The following is a 23,335-nucleotide window of genomic DNA, read 5'->3' as shown; positions in this document are numbered from 1 at the left end:
CTAGAATTAAGATGCAACAAAATCATTACATTTGTTGCCACCAACATATTGCAATGAATCAAATAACCAAATATATAATTAATCAATTTTTTTTCCTCAATCACTCAACCAACTGAACATTTAGCAATTTAAATACATTTCAAAAAAATGACATGGCCCACATATATATATATATATATATATATATATATATAGAGAGAGAGTGAGAGAGAGAAAGCTAAATATATGTGTGAGAAAGAAAGCAGTTTTGGATTCAAAATTGAAATCTATTTTAGAATTAACGTGTGAGGGAGAGAGAGACAGCCCTAGATCACAGTAATTGTTTTTTACTGATAACCGTTAGGAAAGCAAGGAAAATTCAAAAATAAGGAATCAAAATAAGATTATAAAACATTAATTTTAGTTTTTCTTTCATCATTCTTCCAGATATTCATTCTTTCCAAGTATATTTCTAATCTTACTATCCATAAATCTCAGTTATAGAAAAAAAAATATGTACAAATTCGATGGTCCAAAATATAAATAATTCAAAAACCAATACTCCACATTACATAGATTAAACAAAATTCACAAATCTGTTTAATCAGACCGTCAATTTTTCAAGCGAAGTGTAATAAGAGAAATAATCCAATCAAGAATGTTTGGTTGTGTTCGGTTCTTAATTTAGTTTTATTTTAGTTTTGTTTTTCAATCATTATCTTACTTCTTTCTTCAATCATTACCCTATTTCTCCAATTATTATTTTCTTATCTCTCTCCAATCATTATCCATCTTTTCAATCGTTACCATGTTTCTCTCTCTACCCACTATCAAAATTAAACTATACTCCCAATCATAACATTTTATTTCGTATCGTAACTTTTATACTAAAAATTCGTAACTTTTTATAAATATGATTCGTAACTTTTTAACAATACATTCATAATATTTTGGGAATCATAACATTTTGGTGTGTTTCAATGAGGGTGCATATGATACACACCCAAATAAGGGGTGTGTATTGTAGCACTTCCCTTCTTTTGGAGGGCTTTGTAAGAAGAAAGATGCAAATGATAGGCTGGGATTTGGAGTTTGCTCCCTATACGGTCTCAAGTTAAAAATTTCTTTGGTGCTAGTTCATGCAAAGCTTTTGTTTGGGATCTCCGCAAGGAAGTGGTGGCATTGGTCTCTAAAAATTAGTTAAGATGTGCGTATGATGGTCTAAACACTTGAGTTATCAAAAATGAAACCCTCAGTGTTGTATCTCATGTCAAGTTATCTTAAGAGTAAAATTCTTCGCTCTCAATCTCAATTTTTGCTCTCACAAAATTCAACAGTTGGAGAATTTTTTGAAATGCATTTTTGCATTCTCGTTATTGGTTTCGCGCATGCGCATTATATCCACAACGGGGCCTTCAGAATTGGAAACTGGATCAATGCAGAGAAGCCCACCGGTACAGAGAAGCCATGACCTAATTATAACACGGTGATCAAATGCAAACTCTATATCTCATCAACCACAGCTTTAACTTTTTCACTTTGCAAAATTGGTCTTGCCAAAAGGAAATAATTTTAATTTTTCTATATGATTTCTTGTCAATAGAACACACACAGGAAACACAAACTTTTTTTTTCTTTACTTCACTTCACTTTTTCCTGAGAATTTAGTTCACACACAGCATTCTCGACAACTGAAAGGAGCCTAAAACTTTATCTAGAACAAATTTTCTGCACCAATTTCTTAACAAGTGGAAGGGGAATTTTCACTGTGCTTTGAACTCAATGTTGTGATCATTTTCTCTCCTCTTCTCTGTCAAACCATACAATTGAAACTTTCATTTATTTTCCTCTCTTTTCCCTAGGTTCAAATTTAACAAGTTTTTTTTTTTTTCATTGATCGATAGGTGGTGAGAATGGAACTAGAAGATGACGGGTAGAATTCGGGGAGGTTGTGAGATTTCTCCTTTGCTTGTAGCAGCCATAACATGAAAGAGTCAAGAAAAAATATATATGAAAGAACTTCCAACAATTTTATCATTTTTACGTCTGACATATTGCTGAGAGCTAGGCCTTCTTTATTGATGGTTGAGGTTCAAAGCTCACTTTCAAGAGCGAGGACTTTAAAAAAATAAAACTCCTCGCTCTTTTTTTGAAAGGAAATTTCTCGCTCTTGGCTTTATAGGATTGGTACACGTGAACTGTGCTTTCTATGTGTTTAATTTATTCTCTCAGGCCACTCAAGAAAATCTCGAGGAGACGCATGTCAAATAAGATCGTGTATATATTAGTATTGTCTACGAATACGACCACATCGAATCGAACAGAGCCAAAAAAAGAAGATGAAGATGGGTGCAAGCAATGCAAGTGGGGTGGCCTCATATCCTCCGGTGACTGGGTATCATTGATAGGGAGATATATGTAGATAACGACGTCGGGGTCCCAGCAATATTTGTAATTTTGTATATGTATATATTTACTTCAATTAATTTCATGTTTTCCATTCTTCCAATTCGAATGAGCTTCAATTAATTTCATATTTTGGAAATGGTCCCTCCCGCGCACTACGTATGTATATATGGTTGTCTCTGCAAGACAAGAAAGCGATAAAAATAAGAGACCAAAGCCGGGGGGTGTTGTGCATCACATGCATGGCCTTTTTTAGGCAGGAGATTGAGACCCACCCCTTTGGTTTTATTCTTGTCTTGTTCTGTCTTGGGCCCTTGGCTATGTACGTATCTCTCTCTGCCTTTTCATTCATCTTTCCAAAAGGTAAATACTCCTACTAGAATCCAGATTGATTTGACCACAGTTTTGGAATCCATTTTTAACTCCTCAGTTTTTTTCCCACGGAGTAGTAGCGAGGGTGTTCACAGTAGCTGTGAGAACAAAATACACAAAATCTAAACTTCAATTCGGAATTAACCCAATAATCAATTTCTCTGTAATTTGATTTCAGATTATTTTCAACTTTTAAAAATTAAGAAAACTGCTTTTTTTAAAAGTTAATAATAAAAAGAAAATAAAAATCGCCGAGACGGAAGTAGTATCTCTTTTTAACGTTATAGCCCCTTCTCCTCGGACAAATAATTTATCAAAAAAATATGACATGAATCTAATTCTTTCCCATTTTATTTTCCCTTAATTGGCAACGATATTTACTTGAGGCTGATAAGCAAATTGAATGGGCGGAAATATTAGGGGTGTTAGTCGAAACCGGAAAATCGACCGAAACCGGAAAAACCGGACCGGACCGAATTTTTTAAACCGGTTGAATAATTTCGATCCGGTTCCGGTTTTAAAATTTTTACAAACCAGTTTTCCGGTTCGGTTTCCGGTTTACGTCTTCTAAAAACCGGTCGAAACCGGACCGGATATATAATATAATATATACATATATATATTAACCCCTTTACCAATTGAGCCCTAAATTTCCAAAAAAAATTTCATTCTACCCGCACCCCACAATCCCCTCTGTCTCAGACTCCCACTTCTCACTGCTCCCACTAGATCTGTTTTTATGGATTTTTTTGATGTATTGGGCTCAAAATTGATCCTTTTTTGTTGGGCCAAAAAAAAAGTGTTGAATTATGAATTTTTGTGGGTTGAATTGTGAATTTTTTGATGTGTTGGGCCAAAAATGTGGCCCATGAATGAAAACCGGATTAACCGAATAAACCGGACCGAAACCGGTTGAACCGGTCGAAACCGGACCGGTTTTATTTCAACCGGTTCCGGTTTCAAAAATGCTAAAACCGGAAAACCGGTTTCGACCAAAAAAATATTCAAAACCGGTCGAAACCGGACCGGTATCACCCCTAGGCGGAATAGTTAATTGTTCAAGTTTGATGTAAGAACTTAACGAGCTCTAAGAGTATATTCATACTTAGTTTGTTTATGAGGTGAGCCAACTCAAACGAGCTTAGCAGTAGCTTATTAAAGCTTGGTTTGAAAAATATCACAAACAAGCTTCAAAAAAAATTTGAAATCTAGTTTGAATCTTTAAGAAGCCCACCTCAAACGAGCCTTAACGAACGAACATGGGTTCAAGTTAAGCGATTTGGTTCATTTTAAGTCTTAAAAAAGGGATAACATAGCCATACTGCTTATGTTTACACATCTTTTTATCTCGAACCAAACAGGGCATTGAAGTATGTGTTGGTTGGACTTAGGGTCTACGCATATGGGGACCAGCCATGTTGTTCCCCTCCTTCACCCAATTTACGCACGCCCCCCTTTAGCATAATTTTTGGAGTTCTTTTTGGCGCGTTGTTGAAGTGTGTTGGTTGGACTCAGGGTCTACGCATATGGGGACCAGCCCTGTTGTTCCCGTCCTTCACCCAATTTACGCACCGCCCCCCTTTAGCATAATTTTTGGAGTTCTTTTTGGCACGTTGTTGATTTTTTCTTTTATTTTTATAACATTTGGATCAAATTTTTATAGCACAAGGGTGTTTCATTGAGAGGGATCGAGAAAGAATAATATTATAAACCAATGTTAAAGAAATTCATAAAAAAAAAACCCCCCAAAGATAAATCTTTTTCAACTATACTGTCTTTTTTGATATTTTTCGTATTCTTACATGGAGTTATTTTTTTCAATTCTAGTTTAAAATTTAAACTTTAAGCCTATTAAATTTTTTTAAAATTTTTCTGCTTACTCTTATCGAGAAGAATGATGTGATTCAATATTGGGAGACTTAAAAATTCGTCCTTATTGCCCTCTTCACTTATGAATTAATCCTGTCCTTTTTAACAACTTATGATTTCGTCATTCTCATACTTTTAATACCGATATTGCCCTTTGAGTGTTGTTAATTGTGTGTGTGTGTGTGTATTTTAAACCATATATATAGGCCTGATTTTAAACCATATATGTAATAAAAACTTTTCGATTTCATGGTAAATTATTTGTAGCATTTACCATGAAATATGTCTGTATGTTCATATCATTTCATGGTTAATTATTTGGACCATTTACCATAAAACTATTTTATGGTTAATTATTTGGACCGTTTACTATGAAACTAGTCCGGCGAAATCTGTTAGGCCGCTGCACGGACCAATTCATATAAGGATAGTTTGGGATGTACAAATACTTATGTTTACATTCCAAAATTCTTGTCTATATAGGCCAAGAATTTTAGGATGAAATCATAAGTAATTTACATCCCAAAATTCTAGTCTATATAGGCCCAGAATTTTAGGATGTAAATATAAGTAATTTACATCCCAAAATTATTGTCTATATATATAAGCCGAGAATTTTAGGATGTAATCATAAGTAATTTACATCCCAAACTTCTTATCTATATAGGCCAAAAATTTTAGGATGTAAACATAAGTAGTTTACATCCAAAATTATTGTCTATATAGGCCGAGAATTTTAGGATGTAATCATAAATAATTTACATCCCAAACTTCTTGTCTATATAAGCCGAGAATTTTAGGATATAGTCATAAATAATTTACTTCCCAAAATTCTTGTCTATATAGGTCGAAAATTTTAAGATGTAAACATAAGTAATTAACCATGTAATGTCATAGTAATTTAACCATATAACGGTTTGAGGATGTCATGTTATATATATTTTTATGGTAATTTAGCCATGTTTTGTTGGCCAACTCGAAGAATGAAGAAAAAATGCAAAGATGTGATCAACTTATCATGTTATATTCCTAAAAATATTGATTCCTCAAATACATTCATAATAAAAAAAAAGTAATCAATCATATTGAAATTTACCAAATTTCATTAAATTAAAAAAATAATTCAATCCAATCCCACTAAATTAGGAAAGCAATATAACATAATATATGTATATCATAGTGAAAATGGTAAGAAAGATACTACCTCAGTTCCACAATAACAGTCTCACTTTATCTCTCTTACCTCTTTTCAAATAAAAAAATTAACTACTTCCTTGCATAATTTTTCAAATTTTTTCGCACCGTATTAAAGATCTTGTTTAGTACTTTAATTTGGTACAAAAAAATTCAAAAAATTATACATGGAAGTAGCTGATTTTTTGATTTGAAAAATGACACGACTTTTCTTGGTGAACTCTCAATATGGAACGGAGGGAGTAATTTACATACTAAAATGATGAAAACATAAGCATGAAAAAAAGACGGAATAAATTCTTACATGACATGAATAAAGAGGATGAATATTTAAATATTCCTTCAACATTTAACCTTAGTCTAATAAGAGCAAGTTTACCAATTGTGAGGTAAAATTGCTAGTAAACAATACATTTTTTCAATTTTACCTACTCATATCTCTTTCAACACTGCATCAATATTATCTATTTAACATATTTTTTATTAAAATATTATTACTTTTATTTCTTTTTTGGGAGAGAGAGAAATAGTGAGTGAGAGAGAGAAAAAACAATAAAAAATTAAGTAGCTTTTGAACGGTTCTTAACTTTTGTCCTTTTGATTAATCAAAATAGCTTTTACTCCTTTTTACCTCACTTGATGAACTTGCTCTAAGAGCAAGTTTATCAATTGTTAGGTAAAAATGTTAGTAAACAATGCAATTTTTTCATTTTACCTATTCACGTCTCTTTCAACATCACATCAATACTATCTATTTAATCTATTCTCTATTAAATTTTTTTTTTTATTTTCCTTTTTTCTTTTGTGATGTACAACTCTAATTTGTCGTCAGGTGAGAGAGTGAGAGAGAGGAGGGGAGCCGGGGAGGGAGGAAGAGAATAATAAAAAAATGGTAAAGCTCTTGAACAATTCTTCGGTACATTTACCTAAGAACTGTAGCATTTTTAGCTGGTCAAAAACTTTTGCTTTTTTGGTACAGGTGGATTTTTTGGATTGAGCTCTCTATTTTACCTACCCAGAGGCAAATACAGTTGCTGATGCACTTGCTCTAAGAGCATCTCCAATGCACCCTCTATTCCTCTATTTCTCCATTTGAGAGGATCATTTTTGGAAGAAATACCATTCCAACCCATCCTCTATTTTCTCCTCCTTTTGAAAGGATCAAGTTTGGTACTCCAAATATGGAGGATGGAGAAAAAAATGGAGGATGTCCTCCATTTCACTATTCTCCCTCACCAAATCCCATTTTGTTCATCAAATTAGTTTTGATACACTAATCCTTTATAAAATTGGTACCAATCAAAAGATATGTACAATATCTTCAAAATAAGACCCATATTGAGTATTTTTTTAATGAAGTTAGAAAAATGAAAATTTGAGTTTTGGAGGGAAAGTGGGGAAGTTTGAGATTTGGGATGAGTTTTTAAAGAAATAGAAGTAGAAATAGAGTATTGGGTTGGAGTTAGATTTCCTCCAAAATCACTTTTGTAATAAAATATATTATTTTGATACTCTCAAATGAAGAAATGAAGGCAAAAGTGGAGTATTGGATTGGAGATGCTCTAAGGATTAAGAGAAAACGTAAAGACCGCATAAAAAGTCTTAAAGTAAAGCGAAAACAAATTTGGTTCCTTGATAGGAGTACTCAATGGTAATGGACCTAATGGTCAATCTGAATTGAGATTTTATGAAATAAATATAAATAAATAAAAGCGCTCAAATTGAGGTTCAAAAAAACCAGCCCTCGCGTCGCAACCCTAAAAAATTCAGACAGATAGGTGACGTACGAGAGAGAGAGAGGAGGAGGAGGAGGAGAGGGCGGTAGTATATACAGAGGCAAAAATACCGCAACCCAAAGAAGAAAAAGAGGGAAAAAAAAAAAAAAAGACCAAGATTTTGCAATGAAAGCAGACCCCCCATCTTCTTCTTCCTCCTCGTCGTCACTTGAAGAAAGAAAATATCTCAACTCGGTTGTGGGGACGTCTCTTTCTCCCTCTCAATTTATCCAAAGTTCCCTCCCGTTCCCATCCAAGGCACGCCTCCCATCCCCATCCCCATTCTCTCTGTCTCTCTCTCTCTCTCTCTCTCTCTCTCTCTCTCTCTCTCTCTATATATATATATATATATATATATATATATATATATATTCTGCATATGCATTATATGAATGAAACTCATTTATTCTCAGGGCCCAAATCTTTTTTTACTCTCGTTTCACATTTGCTCCAATTTTGGTTTTATTATTACTCTTTTATTTTTTTCTTGTAAAGTAGTACTAGTATAATTTGCTATGGAATCTGAATCGCAGAAGAAGAGCTACTGTGTGCTGGGAGATGTGTATGGAGTTGTAATGCTTCCAAAGGAGCTGGACCACCTCGATAAACACCACTCTTTCGACCTTCCTCGTCTCCAATTCCCTGACCTTGCAAAACCCTTTCAAGTAATTCCCTCCCTCTCATGTCCTTTCCTCCTCTTATATAGTACAGTATATGTTTTTTTCTAAAGAAAAATATTTGCTACTTTATACACTTCGTGTGTGTAATTCTGGGTAGGCGCCTGATAGCTCTTCTGTTTGGACTACTATTTTGTTTTTCCAAAATTCCTGCCGTCCTCATGTTGTGCTTGATGATTATATTGCTACAATTGTATGTAATTTAAATCCAAAATGCGACCTGTCTGTCTGTTTCTTTGAGTATTCCCGCTCCTTTCTATGCCTTTATTGCTTCCAAAGGTTGAATTTGGTGCTTGAAAAACTTCAGTGTGTGAGATCCAGCCCATGTAAAGCTATCGCACACAGAAAAAACGCTTAAAGCTTGTGTTTTTCTTTGTCATTCTGAATGAGTTTGATTAGATCTGTGGTTATTTTGGTTTGATATTCTCGAATCCTGGTTTTCAACTTATTTTCTTGTGGGGCATTTCAATTTTTTTACTGAGAAGTGTGATAGAATATAATATTTTTGTTTTATAAAGATTAAATGATGAGTAGAAGTATGATTATGGTACTTATCAAAAAAAGAAGTATGATTATGGTATTTGCTTGGCTACATGATATGCACTCATGGCCCTTTGTTTTAGTTTTTGGGAATGTGTTACTGGCTTTGATGGATCCATTCCTGTCTTCTTTGAACATATGGGGCACCTAGACGTACAGATGTGAAGTTGTTTAATATTTGGCCAGTTAGTAGATTTGCAAACATGACATGGGATAGGTTATATAGTTGTTGTGATGAGAATGCAATGCTTTATTTCAATTCAGGATATTCTGAGGACTAGAGAAGTTGGCGAGTTTCTTAGTGGTGCTTTGGCTGGGGCTATGACCAAAGCCGTTCTTGCTCCTCTTGAGACTATCAGGTTAGCGCTGGTCATTTTAGCATGTTGTTTTCCTTAGCATCATCTAAAGAGCCCCTGCATCTGATAGTCTCGTTTTCCTACTGTTCTATTAGAATCTCCACTGCTTGTATATCTGTTGTGTTGAATCCATACCTGTCTGGAAAGGTAAATCGGTAAAACATCCCTAGTACTTGCAGGCCTAAATGCAGGTAATAGAGTCTTTAGTTTTGGTTAATTGCAAAATTAGGTTGAAGTTTCATTCCTATACTAGATCCTTTCACTTTGTTGTCATTAGAGAAGGTTGAGCGAACCTGGAGAAAAGTCATCGGCTCCACAAGGAAGTTTGGGGGAAGCTAGGACAGATGGCATAAACATTATGCAATTGAGTTTTGTTCTGTCGTTGCATTGCTTTGGTTGTGCTATGTGGCATGCATATGAGGATATGCTGTATGCATATAAGTTGTTTTGTGAATACTTAAATTTCCAGAACATGTGTTGTGAGAAAATTTTGAATGTATGATTTGCGGAGACTGATGCAACAATTCACCTTTCCAATTTGGTGAAGTTTCCCCAAGTAGATTCTACTGTTAATTGAAGGTGTTGCTGGTATGTGGTTTAGTCATTTTGCTTTTCAGTGCATGGAGGTGAAGTATGGCTGCAGTAGTTAGTTTGAAGTTCATACCTAATTGCAAAGAGTTGTCTGACCAATAAATCATGTTCCAGATTTACTACATCATGGGGTGATATTCGTTTTCTTAGCCAACTTAAGCTCGCAAGTTAGAAATCTAGAAGTTTTCTGAATCCATCTAAAATTTTGAAGGCCTAGATACAGAATAGTTTCAACTTCAACTCCAGGAAAGTAAATTACACGCGGCACCCTGTGCAATGCACATGATGTGATGCATGGGAAAGGGTAGTAAAAAGATTAAGGTGAAGCACTAACAATAAATGGGAGGTAGAATTTTCTCGTTTCTTTTATTTTTTTTCAAAAAAAGAGAACTTGACACATGGACGACACCTCTATAGTATATTAGAAAGATCAAAGATTTGAGTAACAAAGTCATGTTTTTTGTTGTTCACTACCTACAACATGCTGATGTTACAACCTACAACATACTGGAACTTCATCCTAATTCAAAAAATACAGGACGAGGATGGTTGTTGGGATTGGGTCCAAAAGTATCGCTGGGAGTTTCGCTGAGGTCATTGAGCACCAAGGTTTGCAAGGGCTGTGGGCTGGCAACACAGTCAACATGCTCCGCATAGTACCTACCCAGGCAATTGAATTTGGAACATTTGAATATGTAAAGCGAGCAATGACATCAGCCCAGGAGAGATGGAATCAGACTGATTGCCCGATGGTGCAAATTGGTCACGTCAATTTGAAGTTTTCTCTTTCCTGGATCTCCCCAATTGCTGTGGCTGGTGCGGCTGCGGGAGTCGTTAGCACACTTGTTTGCCATCCTTTAGAAGTTTTAAAGGTAATTAGCTTGTTTATACCCATATCTTTGATCCAAATACAACCTAAAAATGCTAGTATTTGTTAGGAAAAAGAAAGGATATGAATCATGTCCTTTTCCTTTTTGTAACCCAAATCATTGATCCAAATACAGCCTTAAGGGTTCTGGTACAGCTGTACAAGTCTTCTGTGCTTTTATCAAGACATCAAGAATGAATTTGTTAATCTGTCATCTCTCTCATGTTCCTGTGTCCTATTATGTGTGTTGGGTATCTTAGAAACTTAAGATATCTTTCTATGTAAGTTGTATTTTTGCTTTGTAGATTGACCGTTGGACAAACCCAGCACAAAGGGTTTTATAGAGGTTCTAGTTCTTTTCATTATGTCCGTAAGGGAACTAATTTTGTCTTTGCGACTTCACAGGACCGGTTGACTATAAGTCCCGAGGCGTATCCTTCTATAGCTGTTGCAGTTAGTAGGATTTACAAGGATGGTGGATTAGGTGCTTTCTATGCTGGTCTTGCACCTACGTTAATTGGCATACTCCCCTACAGCACATGCTACTATTTCATGTACGAGAAGTTGAAGAAATCTTACTGCTTAGCATTTAAGAAAAAGTCTTTAAGCCGTGCAGATATGCTCCTAGTTGGAGCCCTCTCAGGTGCAAACTCGGTCTTGTTTCAGTTTCTCACGACTATAAGTAAAATTGGTTCAGTATCTCTAAATCTACGCGGTACCAAGCTTTTTCTATTCACTGAAGGGAGCAATGCCTTCTTGACTTCTCCAATGCTGGTGTCGTCTTTCTTCATCTAAATTTCCGACCTTCAATTTATTTTCATAATGCTGATATAATGATCGAAACATTACCCTCCTTAGCTGAGTATCCATTTGCTTCCTCCGTGGTCAGGTTTTACAGCTGGCACAATAAGTTTTCCGTTGGAGGTGGCAAGGAAACGGTTGATGGTGGGTGCTCTAGAAGGCAAATGTCCACCCAACATGGCAGCGGCACTAGCTGAAGTCATTAGAGAGAGAGGCCTGCTGGGACTTTACAGAGGCTGGGGTGCTAGCTGTTTAAAAGTCGCTCCTTCCTCAGGAATCACCTGGATGTTTTATGAAGCTTGGAAAGATATATTACTACTTGAGAGGCGACGACTGTAACACAGCTAGCTCTAATTTCGTAGCGAGCTCTAATTTCAATCATGTTTGCACTGGGTTGCGATGTTGGAATAGGATCATAACTATTTTAAGCTTTTCAATCTGGGAAACCTCGAAATCCATATCTTGAGAAAGGATGTGGCTATCCATTCATGAAATGTGGATGGTTTTACAGAGCCAAAAGCCGAGAGTTTTATTGGTGAGCTTCGGCTTTTAACATACACTGGGTTGTAATGTTGTGACAGTCCCAAATTGTTGTCAAATTTTGTTCCTTGGTAGAGCGGAAGCCCTTGCCCAGTATTCAAGGGTTAGACAATTGTATCAATTTCATTTACCAAGCAAGTGGTGTGATATTCTCTCACCAGGGACACTCTGATCTTGTCGACTTGTATTTTCATTACCCCGTGAGCACTCACAGAGTTAATAATAGGAGGTTATTTTCCAAACAAAGTTTTACCATAGAGAATTTGGCTGGATACAGTTTGTAGTGACTTATCAAGTAGGGGTCTTAACTCTGATAGATAGCACACTACATTTCCCAGTAACTAACCCCTTCTTCCGATGAAAAAGCACAAGCTAAAAGCAATCAACTACTCTTCAACTGGTTTAGGAAGCAGCAATGATTCCTTCGAACAATTAACTCCTAATACATAAACATACATACATACATACATATATACATACATACAAATACATAAATACAGTTGACATATTACATTACACATCAGAAGTATTATGTTAAATTTTGGAATATCAAGCAGCCAACCAACTGTAGCCACTTCGACTGTGCAAATGTACGAATAATGGTGGTATGGGCTGCACTTGTCCTATTCTTCTTTCTGCTCATGCAGTTTCTTATTCATCATTTTCACCAGTCACAGAAACAAGCGTCCAATTGATAAATCTGTCCCATTTTGATCAGCTTACGGCTCCAAAGCTTCACATTCTGCACAACCAAATTTGCCGTTAAGTTTTTCCATGACTGATAGTATTAAGACAAAATAAACGAAATCAAGAAGGTTATTTATTTATTTTTTTGATAAGTAAATAATTATATTAGAAACAAGGCATTAAGGGAATGCCACCCGTATACAAAAAGAGGCCACAAGACAAAGAGGCCCTATACACTTCCATGCGAAAGGAAAAGCTCAAACCAATCTAAGAATTGGTCAAGAGAAGGATTACAATCCCTCTTGTCCCAACCATACAAGCTATTCACCAAAAAACAAGGTTATGATACTACATAGTATCTCTGCCTTTTGGTTTAGGCATGGTGATGTCCTTTGCACAATTCGCTAGACCATATTTTCACATCCTAAGAAAGGAGCTTTAACATAATGCAAACGAGGTAATCAACGAACTATGCTTCCCCATTGAAAATTGTACTAATTCTCTATACAAAATGGGGCTGTAAAAGTGTGTGGCAATAATAGGTCAAAGAAGTAAAGGGGTTCAAGCAAGATGATTTAAGTGGAGGAGATGATGGTTCCAATAGTTCGTAAACTCTTCCCCTAGACAGAATTTTCTTGCTTTTGTCTTGTTTTCTTGACATCCTTTTCTTGCATGGCAGAATAATAGAAGAGTATTGGAATAAAACCAAACAAACTAATGCGTATCTCTATTACATGTGGTTGTGCAAAATGGAAGGTGAATACTAAAAAAGAAAATCCACGCACCTTCACCAGATAATTGTTCGAAGCGGGCAACTATGTGTTTACCATAAGTATATTTCTTCAAAGCGTGAAGATGCATTCTGATCCGATTGAGCAAAACTTCCCGATGGTTATCGTTGCTTATTTCAAGAATCTTTTGGACCACATAGTTTGCAAATTGGTCCTTCATCATTACCTAGAATAAGCCAATAACTAAGTCATACACAGATACAAAGTTTAAACGGATAAAAGCTTCAAAACCAAATACACAGAATTCAAATATCATCTATTCCGCAAAACTGCTTGAGCTAAGAACAATTACATATAGAACTCCTAAATCACAAATACAATTAAATATCAATGATTTGAAGAAATGATACAAGCTAGTTGTAAACTAAACCTGTATCCCAAACTACAGTGGCGCGTATACACTACGAAAATCAACACAAATCATATCAAACACCAAAAAGGCCCCCTTCATGTTAAGTGTTAGAGGAAACCACTTCCTTCGAAAGAAGTGATTCTATATCATCAGATGCGCCACGCCTTCAAGCTGCTGGGTTGGACCCCCCATTTAACTAACAAATATCTCTGAAGGTAAACGGGAAAAACCAAAAGGTAGATTTACTAACCCCACGTCCCCACCCATACGCTCACATATTAGGGGAGGAAATCAGAGAAAGACTTAGAAGGGGACAAAATATTACCTAATTTTACCATATTCAGGTCTGAGTACGTCCATGTCAAAAAAATAAAAAATAAAGGTCTGAGTACGTCATAGTCACTAGACTGCTTCTTGTACCATCAAAGAAAGCCCTAATTTGGCTTCTCTCGTGTCAGCTTCTTTAACTCGTCAAAACCAAAAATATGAAAGACACTATATTATCTATCTAGACGGTCTGTTTTAGTTTTGAGTCTTTTGACCAATTTCACTCGACTTGAGCACTTAATCAACAAAACTAGTACAATTGAAACTTGGCGGATCAAAGTGACGAGGAACACATACTTAAGGAATATAGTTCTATTTTATTGCTGATAACCTCATAGCTAATCAGCAGCACATATAGTGTAAAACTTTCAAGTTAACTTACCAATAAATTATCATTTTCTTCAGACTGAACAAGAATCTCATCAATCAAGAGTTCCCGTTCAGCTGCATCACCATGCTCCAAACACTTTTCAACGACATTTGAAGCATATTTATGTTGACTCATTGGTACAATTTTTCCAGTCAACTTGCTGATGATTTGGCTTCTTTCATGAGGTTTTCCCCGTTCCAAAACATGCTGCAGGAAATAATGTCAATCTCAGTACAGTACTCATACAACATGCAATATAGGAAGCCTGATGCAAACATAAAACAAAGAAGAACCAAAAGAAATGCAGGAACTGGGTAACCATCCCAAGTTCATAGGAAAAGAAGGAATCTCCGTGGATGCAGGACTAGGTCTATTGTGCTTATAAACATGAGTAGAGAGGGCCGTTAAAAAAGAAAAACACATGGGTTGAGAAGGCCCAGAATCTTGATCTGAAAGAACAAGGATAATAGCAGTGATTTCAATGTGGAAGAATAACTACTCCTAGCCTAATCTTACCATACCAAATAAGTTTGACTAACTGATCTTACGCTTAGTGCAGCTATAAGATTTATACACACAACTGTCACGAAGCCAGTGTATTCACAGATGTTAAAGAGGATCTTAGGAGTTAGGACCAGTTCAGCTACAAGATTCGTGCACACAAAGCCAGTGTATTCACAGGAATTAAAGAAGTAGACGCTCAACAAAGTAACTGGTAGAGAAATCTGCTTCCAAGTCCAGAAGTGAGATTTATTTTGCTTTACCTGAGTTACATGACTATTCATACACAACAAACTTCAATTTCTTGATTATTTACAATGAAATCAAAAATAATGTTCCATACCAATAGTTAAAAAACAACGAACCACAAAGCTTTAAAAGCTTCCCAGCGATGGCCACAATTTGCAGTTTAAGAGTGCAGGATTGTTGGATGGCGCAGAATTTTGCACCTATGGGTCAAACAGAGGCTGGAAACTACATAAATTACGACTCAACACACTACATGTCAATAGCAGAAGAATGTTGAGTGCAGTAGCAAAAGTATGCCGCAACTCATGGAGGACAGAATGTGCAAATGACCTTGACATAGCAAAATCGACATAGATTATTGGGTATTCGGTTCAAAACTTATGTTGCACAATCAATTGAACTAAGAAAATCACCATTGTGGTGATCCTTGGAATGTTGATGAGAAAACGATGTACACATTTTTAAAGGCCTAGTGTCCTTTTCCCAAGGATTCACTAAGTTGAACTTTTTCACTGACAGAATAGTAGTGGCTGAAAGGGGGAATTAATGATTTTGAATGACAAGTAGTATAAAGGATATCCAATACTCCATTAACATCGTAATACCAGCCTTAACCAGGATCACGTTCCCCAAAAGAGGAAAGCCAACCAATTATGTTCGTGATGAGCACGCACAGAGAGAAAAAAAAGGGCTGGGGTGGGAGGAAGGAGGATGTTGTAGTAGAGCAAGCCACATGTATGCCCAAATAAACACATGTACACTACTAACAGATCTAAATTATTCTCGTGACCCTTCTGCTGTCCTTGTAAAGAAAAAGCATCTGACCTGGTGGCAACACTACCTAAAATCTTATCCCCAGAACCAGCATCCTTACTGCTTGCTTCAACAGTTTGAGGAGGTAATGGGCCCGAACAACAGGTTGCATTAAGTTGTGACTTAAAACAACAGTTATGGGATAAGAATTCCTTCTCCTCAAAAGAAAAGCAGAAACAAACATGGAAAGCATTTGAAAGAACTAATAAACTTGGCGTCGTTCAAGTCAGCTGGGGTCAGTGTCATGAACAAATTTTTAATTGTTACTGCACCCAAAAAGTGATATGACACCCTTAGGAGAAAAAGAAACAAGAAATTAAGAACGTAAAACGACCAACCTGTGTGACATAGTTGCCATATTGATCTTGAGCAAGAACATAAGCAGATTCCAAGATTTCATCGACAATACACTGCAAATCATCTGAACAATGCTCCAGAACTCTCTATAATAGAAACAAGGAAAAGGTGAAAGCTCAGTATAAACTACAAGTCATGAAAATGCCGTCACCCCCAACAAAAATATTACCTGAATAACACGGCAACCATAGGGATGAGTAGAAAGCGTAGCGACTTGGCCTTTGAAAGCGGCGATAATAAACTGAATTTTCTCCACAGGAATGCATTCAATACACTTTTGTATAACATGGTTTGCATTTTGATCTCGCACGCATTTCATAACATGTCCATCAAGCTCATGCACAAGTTGGGTTTTCTGGTCAAGTTCAATAACCTCGAGAGCCTAGAATGAGCATCCATCAAACGGTCCATCATGCATTGAAGACATTAAAAAAGTGAGACAACTGACTATACAGAAAACCATAATATAGCACCCAATACACAAAAAGAATCAAATTTTCAAAGAAACATTAGTACAAAAGCATTAGACACGTTTCTTAATTTTCCAATGTAGCGGAGGTCTTCCTGTTGAAACAATTATCATTTTGTTTTAACCTGTAGAAACAGTTATCATTTTGCTTTACAGACAGCAGCAGTTGACTTCATTCTTTGTATTCAACACATGTCAGTAGAGAGAAGGAAATATTCAGAACTGAAGCATAGTCTCATAGACAGAAATTTGAAGGAAACCAGGAGGTCCAGGACAGCAATTTAGTACAGGCAGGCACTGATCTTTAAGAAAGCAAGTATTAAAACAGTTGCATCTATCAATAAACACATGTACACTACTAACAGATCTAAATACTATCCTTGGAATGAAACAATTTGAAGTGAAAACACAATTTGGAATACTGAGGTTATAAAGGTTCAAATTACCTTCTGAATCACACGACAGCCATACATTTGCAAACTCAAAGTTAATATCTGTCCTGAAAGTCGATCTGCGAGTTCCTTCCTTTGTTCGCAACTTCCATGCTCGAAAAACTGTTAAGAGTAGAAAAAGGATTTAACCATTATCACAGTGTTACCAAATAAAATTTTGGTAGATGCAAACAGATGTGGTTACTTAAAAGCATGCCTTTTGAATAACATAGTTCCCAAAAACATCTGTCATTAACTTTGAAGCATGAGGAAGAACTTCCTTGAAAACAGATGCCTTCTCTTCAACCCCACAGTTTTCCAACTTCTGCTGAATGAACCGACTCCCATGTTGATCAACACTGAGTTAAAGGTGCATACAAAATTATTTCCAACATTGGGGATAATATAGCTGTTGCATTGTGAAAAGATGAAAAGGGAAAGAGGCTAGGCGGAAGATACCACCTGAATTCAGCAATACGCCCAGAAATATCAGAGAGATCAATCCTATCGGCATTGCTGGATTTTAACTCTTCAAGAAAAGAATGCCTTTTGGGGTCATTAAAGGTGTCTCCTCCTCTTTGGCCTTGCCATCCAGAGTACACTCCCACATTTCTGCTTGAACCTTGAGAAAATCTGAATTCATTTCTCCTTCCTGAATAATCTGCTCCTCCCACTGGAGATCCTGGCAGTAATGGACTGCCAAGAGGCGAGGCTTGAAATTGTGTCATGACACCCATGCTTGGTGGACTTTCATAGTAAGCACTAGCAGTGATTCCTCCTTTTCTAGGACTAATAATGCTCAGATTTCTATCCGGTGAAGGCTGAAAGTTCTGATCACCCCTATAAGCAGCAACAGTTGCCTCCTTCTGTGAAGTGAAAGAATCCACTTGGCCCCCAAGTACCCCCATTGATCCAAACCAACCATACTGACCTGAAGCACCATATGCATCTTCAGCAGGATGCTGAAAATATTGCATTTGCATGGGGTCCACGAAAGAAGGTTGCAGGAATAACCCACGCTGTCCATATAACTTATGCATATTCTGAAAATCACCTGCACGGGGAATGCCTTCCCCTGTTGAAGCAACACCACTTCGACCATTGAAGCTTTGAACAGAAGTGGCATCAAATTGCACTGGTATGCCAGAAGGAGAGGGATATCCAGCCATAAATGGGGGAAGAAATGTAGAGCTCATAGCATATCCCCCGAAATTGTATTGTGGAGCATATAAACCAGGTGGATGTAAACCAGGATAAAATGGATTTCCTGAAGGCATATAGGCTGCTGCCGTGGCATATAAGGGAGGTGTGAGTCCAGGAGGTTGCAGAGTGGATTGTGCCACAGCAGAGTTCTTTGGGTGGCCGTGATAAACTTTTTCGATGCCACTACGTGGCAGATTCATTCCTTGAGAAAATACTGGGGGCTGAGCTGCGCGAATTTGATAAGTACTACCTTGTTGGGAGAAAGGCTGTTGCCGCTGCTGTTGCTGCAAATTATTCTCGTGACCCTTCTGCTGTCCTTGTAAAGAAAAAGCATCTGACCTGGTGGCAACACTACCTAAAATCTTATCCCCAGAACCAGCATCCTTACTGCTTACTTCAACAGTTTGAGGAGGTAATGGGCCCGAAACTGTGTCAGAATATGATTTTCGCGGCAAAGAGGTAACTGATGGATTATCAGTGGATATTAACCCGCGATCATTTACACCTTCAGCGTTCATATCCGCATAGACACCGTCAGATCCTGATTTTGAGTCTGACAATGAATTATTAAGAGAAAGATCATCCAATGAAATGGCCGAAACATCATGATCAATGGGCTTCTCTGTCGCAGCATGGCTCGAGGAATGGGACAGATTGTACACAGGAGATGGAGTTCGAGGAAAGTCCTCCTAAGATTCAGAAGGAGATTGTACCAGACAACAATCATTAGGAAATAAAGACAATTAAGACCCTAGAGTACTCACCCACCCACATACCTACACATAAAATGTACAAACTGATATAAATGATGGAATGAGGTCCACATTTGACGTAGAAGCTGGTGGCACTGCAGTATAGGTGCTTTGTGTCTGTTGCCCCAAAGATGCGTGGCCGTGTATGGATTTTCTAAGCTCAAGTGCCAGATTCTAATTTCAATGCTCACAAGATTTCGTGTTTTGTAGCATGCCAGTGAAAACAAATCATGCTTTCTAAAAGATAGTTAAGCGTAACTTATACCAGTCTTCTCAGTATTTGAGCAGCATCAGGAATTCAGGATAATAGCTTATGTAATAAATGAAGGCAATAATTCATATGGATACCAAATGATATAATTTTTTTTTTTTGATAATCCAAATGATATAATTCACTGTTAGTCTTCTGAAGAGACAGGAATTACGTTTCCAAAGTGATTTAAGAGAATGATAATTTTATTCGTGGAAACAAATGAACATCAAACATAAAGTTCACAAAGATAAGATTGGTAGTTCATAAACTCAAATAATAAGCTAAAGGCTTCACATCTAAACTCTAATAATAGCAATTTGCAATCGAGAACATTATGTCAGCATACAGACAACTAAAATCATGGCAGATATTTATGTAAAGTTCTATACCTGTATAAGATCGACCAAGCTTTTATGACGAGCCGCCAAAAACGCTGCATTGTCTGCAGACATGAACACATTAGTACTATCTGAAAAATTATCTAAAGCTTCGTGGGGTGACCTATCATCTTCCGGCTCCTCATTATGAGTAGAAAGGGAACCTCGAGAGAAGTACAGGGATCCATTACCACTGTCATCATAAGAGGTTAATCGCCAATTATTTCCCAAACCAACAGCATGACTTACAAGGCGTCGATTCTCCCTTGCAATTATAGGAGGAGGAAGCCTTGGATTCAAGTTCACAGTAGAGTAGTAGTAGTCAGAGTACGCTGGATCAGCACGCAGCTGTTCCTCAGACTCGTAGTTTTTTGAACTGCTAAACTTTGCCAATGTTGAATCCAGACCAGAACTATGTTGAGCCATAAGGTTCCCAAAAGCTACAAATGAGCCCTCCATACTTGGAGGTGCACTACCGCTTCGATTGGGAACCATGTTTTTCTGATCCCCGCGAAGTCTGTGCCCCTGCAGAAGCAATCCCAACTCATCTACTGCAACATTATTTAGTGGTGGGTCCTTCAAAGTGGCCCAATTTGAAGGTCTTCTGCTTTCCACCATTCTCATAGGGCTCTCAGTTGCCATCCAATTGGAATAGAGTGATTCAAATTTTCCTACCAACAACGTGTTTCACATATTTCCTGGAATACAGCTGATGTCGTGTTATCCGTGCGCTTTTGTCACCTTAAAAGTTATGTCAGCTTTAAAAAGAAAAACAATAAGAGAATAAATCTCATCACAGAGATGAGTAAAGCAGACTGGAAAGACAGCAGCAGACATGATAATGCTAGCCTCAATTACTGTACAAGCCTAAAGATTAACATAGACAAAGTAGACCTAGTTGAATTGCTGCAGTTCCTCCTACATCTATCAGACTACAAAATAAGGTGGTGAGTGTAGGGGGAAAAAATGTGCCAAATCGAGAGAACAGAAAACATCACACAAGGAGAACATAAAGATTCACCTTTGCATTATACTCTGTTAGGATACGCCATTCCTTTGTCTTAGTTGTGCCAGCGTCCAGCAATGTTCTAAATATTGCTAGGCGCTAGTTGGGCGGAAAAGGGGCGCCTAGGAGGCCGCCTAGCTCTTGGGCGGGGACTAGGCTGCCGACAGTCGGCCGCCTAGTCTATGCGTTGGACCACCGCCTAGCCCCTAGGCGAGGACTAATCGGACTAGGCGGCTGACTTTTAGAACACTGGCGTCAAGTGATTTGTGTTAATGTCGGGTCTAGAACCCATTATAACATCCTTACCCGTGCAAATAGGGGTAAGCAGGCAAGGGGACTTCCAATAAAACTAAGTCTTTAGTCCTTCAATATACGTATTGAACAGAATCTATACAATCTAATACAAAACAACAAATTGTACAAAATGTTTTTGCATTCTGTCAAACAAAAATCCTGCAAATTACTTGTCAGTCACCTCTTGATCCTCCAGTAAAATAACATTTCAGGTACGGAAACACTGAAATGAGTCTTTGTTTATTCATTTCCCAATGAAAATAGAAGTCAATTGGGTTTCTGTAGGCTATTTATGAGAAGGAAAAAAACTGTAACTTCCTTATTTGACTTTCCACCCAGTCGGATGAAAGAGAGGCATAATCTTTTCAAGCAAACAGTCAGACTTTAGCGCCATCTATGGCATAAAACAGAAACTTGAAGCCGAACTTGAAACGGTCATGTTGCGTTATATGCACGCTAAAAATGAAGAGAACGCGACGATTTTAAAGCATAATCACAGAACCCTAACAGATACTCCTGTTTACAGAACACAAGATGATGAAAAGTCTAAAGGACAGAGACTCACCGCCAAAGTGCTTCGTCAACTAGCACTCGACAAACCCTACGGAAGCGCGAAACCCCCCAGAGGCTGTCGGAGGCTCGACGAACAACTCTCCCGAATTCCGAGTGCACATCCGGAGAGAGAGGAGAGAGAGAGAGAATGGGGATTGTATTCTTTGTTTTATAATTTTAAAATTACAAATGTCGCTTGCAGACGCATCATAGTGTAATAAGGGGGTTTGAAAATGATTTAATTTATGTTGCCTTCTAAATAGAGTAACCGAACCCCAGTACCCTACTGACTCGGATCGTATGAATGAATATGACAGTAACGCCCTTTCGCAAACGGAAGTGGGTGCAGGTTTAGGTATTTTATTTGGCTCAATTCTTGTAATTTTAACATACTAGTACTTATTAATGCCGTGGGGAGAGGGGCTTACGTATTACTACTTTGACTAATGGGGCTACACACGCGGCTGGCTTACATTACAAAAGCACGTTAATACTCTATTGTTTTACTCGTTTGATGCACGGAATGTTGACATACATCTTCATATACTACGTTATTTGTTGATAAAATTATTCGGTTGCGTTGCATTACTACATGATGATTTCTTGCTTTGAGCAAATTGGATCTCTTTGTCTATACTTAAGTGGGTGTACATTACTAACTTAAAAAATTAAAAATATACAACGAGAATCGATACTTGTTGAAAATCCTAAGATAAGATGACGGTGAAACAAATCATCATAAGACATCTAATCCTAATGAATTCTCTAAACAACCTAGGTAGGCTAGCTAGACCAAGTAACAAACAAAAACAAGAATCTAAAGCAACGGAACCGGATCATCATACCTACTATATTTTCTTTCTTTTAGATGGAGGATGGAAATGATCTTTGCTCAACCAACTTCACATTCCCAACTGATGATTACAAGGAAATCATTTCACAACAATCCCAGCAGTGTTACAAATTACTACTAGTAAATAACAGCAGGACAAAAAATTCCTTTTATTATTACCCAAAAGTGGTGTCTGCTGACCAATATAATGAATTTGGTTACCAAAAAAAAGATGGAGGATGGAAATTTACCTTTATTAAGTATATATTACCCAAAAGTGGTGTTTGCCTATCGACCAAATCAATTGAAAATCTATGTGAACCCCATTGAACGTGGCCTTGGTACAGTTTTTTTTATTACCTTTCCCAACTACCACTTGAGAGCATGCTTTCACAGCGAGTTGACACAGTTCTATCTTAGTAATTATTATTTAGCGGTATAACAGCAGCCAATTTGTTGTTCAGACTTTCAACACTCCAGTACCATTGTGGAGACCATTAACCAATAATAATAAACCCTTAATCCCACATTTCTCTTTATTCGATCATTGAAAATCAAAGCATTGTTCCAAGTTTATTTTAAGTAAATTATCTTAATCTCAGCCCTACGGACGCGGGGCTCTGCTGCCCACCATGGGCAGCAACCTCTGCCCACACCTCACACACACCTCACACGGCACCGTTTTGGGAAGGAAAGAAAAAACAAAACTCTCCGTTTGCAATCCTATGAAGCAGAAACGTGATTATGAAAG

General features: G+C 37.2%; 2 protein-coding genes across 4 annotated transcripts; one reads left to right on the top strand and one right to left on the bottom strand.

Moving 5' to 3' along the window:
- The first annotated feature begins 7,850 nt into the window (after positions 1–7,850).
- Positions 7,851–12,134, top strand: LOC131336077 (probable mitochondrial adenine nucleotide transporter BTL1). The gene is made up of 5 exons (XM_058371723.1): positions 7,851–8,260; positions 9,077–9,171; positions 10,298–10,631; positions 11,033–11,270; positions 11,517–12,134. The coding sequence occupies exons 1-5, from the start codon at positions 8,111–8,113 to the stop codon at positions 11,765–11,767; spliced, it is 1,068 nt and encodes a 355-aa protein (XP_058227706.1). The 5' UTR covers positions 7,851–8,110; the 3' UTR covers positions 11,768–12,134.
- A 207-nt stretch (positions 12,135–12,341) lies between these two features.
- On the bottom strand, positions 12,342–21,977 carry LOC131336076 (pumilio homolog 5). Of its 3 annotated transcripts, none has more exons than XM_058371720.1 (10): positions 21,766–21,977; positions 19,913–20,598; positions 17,778–19,207; positions 17,533–17,674; positions 17,331–17,438; positions 16,585–16,797; positions 16,397–16,501; positions 14,508–14,702; positions 13,441–13,612; positions 12,342–12,710 (listed from the first exon to the last, which is right to left on the bottom strand). In XM_058371720.1, the coding sequence occupies exons 2-10, from the start codon at positions 20,540–20,542 to the stop codon at positions 12,688–12,690; spliced, it is 3,018 nt and encodes a 1,005-aa protein (XP_058227703.1). In that variant the 5' UTR covers positions 20,543–20,598; positions 21,766–21,977; the 3' UTR covers positions 12,342–12,687. The 3 variants fall into 3 exon arrangements, with proteins under 3 accessions (XP_058227703.1, XP_058227704.1, XP_058227705.1); XM_058371721.1 differs by having other exon boundaries at positions 19,913–20,658; positions 21,766–21,949; XM_058371722.1 differs by having other exon boundaries at positions 19,913–20,609; positions 21,766–21,949.
- Positions 21,978–23,335: the final 1,358 nt, after the last annotated feature.

The sequence above is a fragment of the Rhododendron vialii genome, chromosome 8a (genome assembly GCF_030253575.1).
Source record: "Rhododendron vialii isolate Sample 1 chromosome 8a, ASM3025357v1".
In the NCBI taxonomy this organism is placed as follows: Eukaryota; Viridiplantae; Streptophyta; class Magnoliopsida; order Ericales; family Ericaceae; genus Rhododendron; species Rhododendron vialii.
Note: the sequence above shows the minus strand (reverse complement) of the source record. Positions and strands in the feature narration are given on the sequence as shown.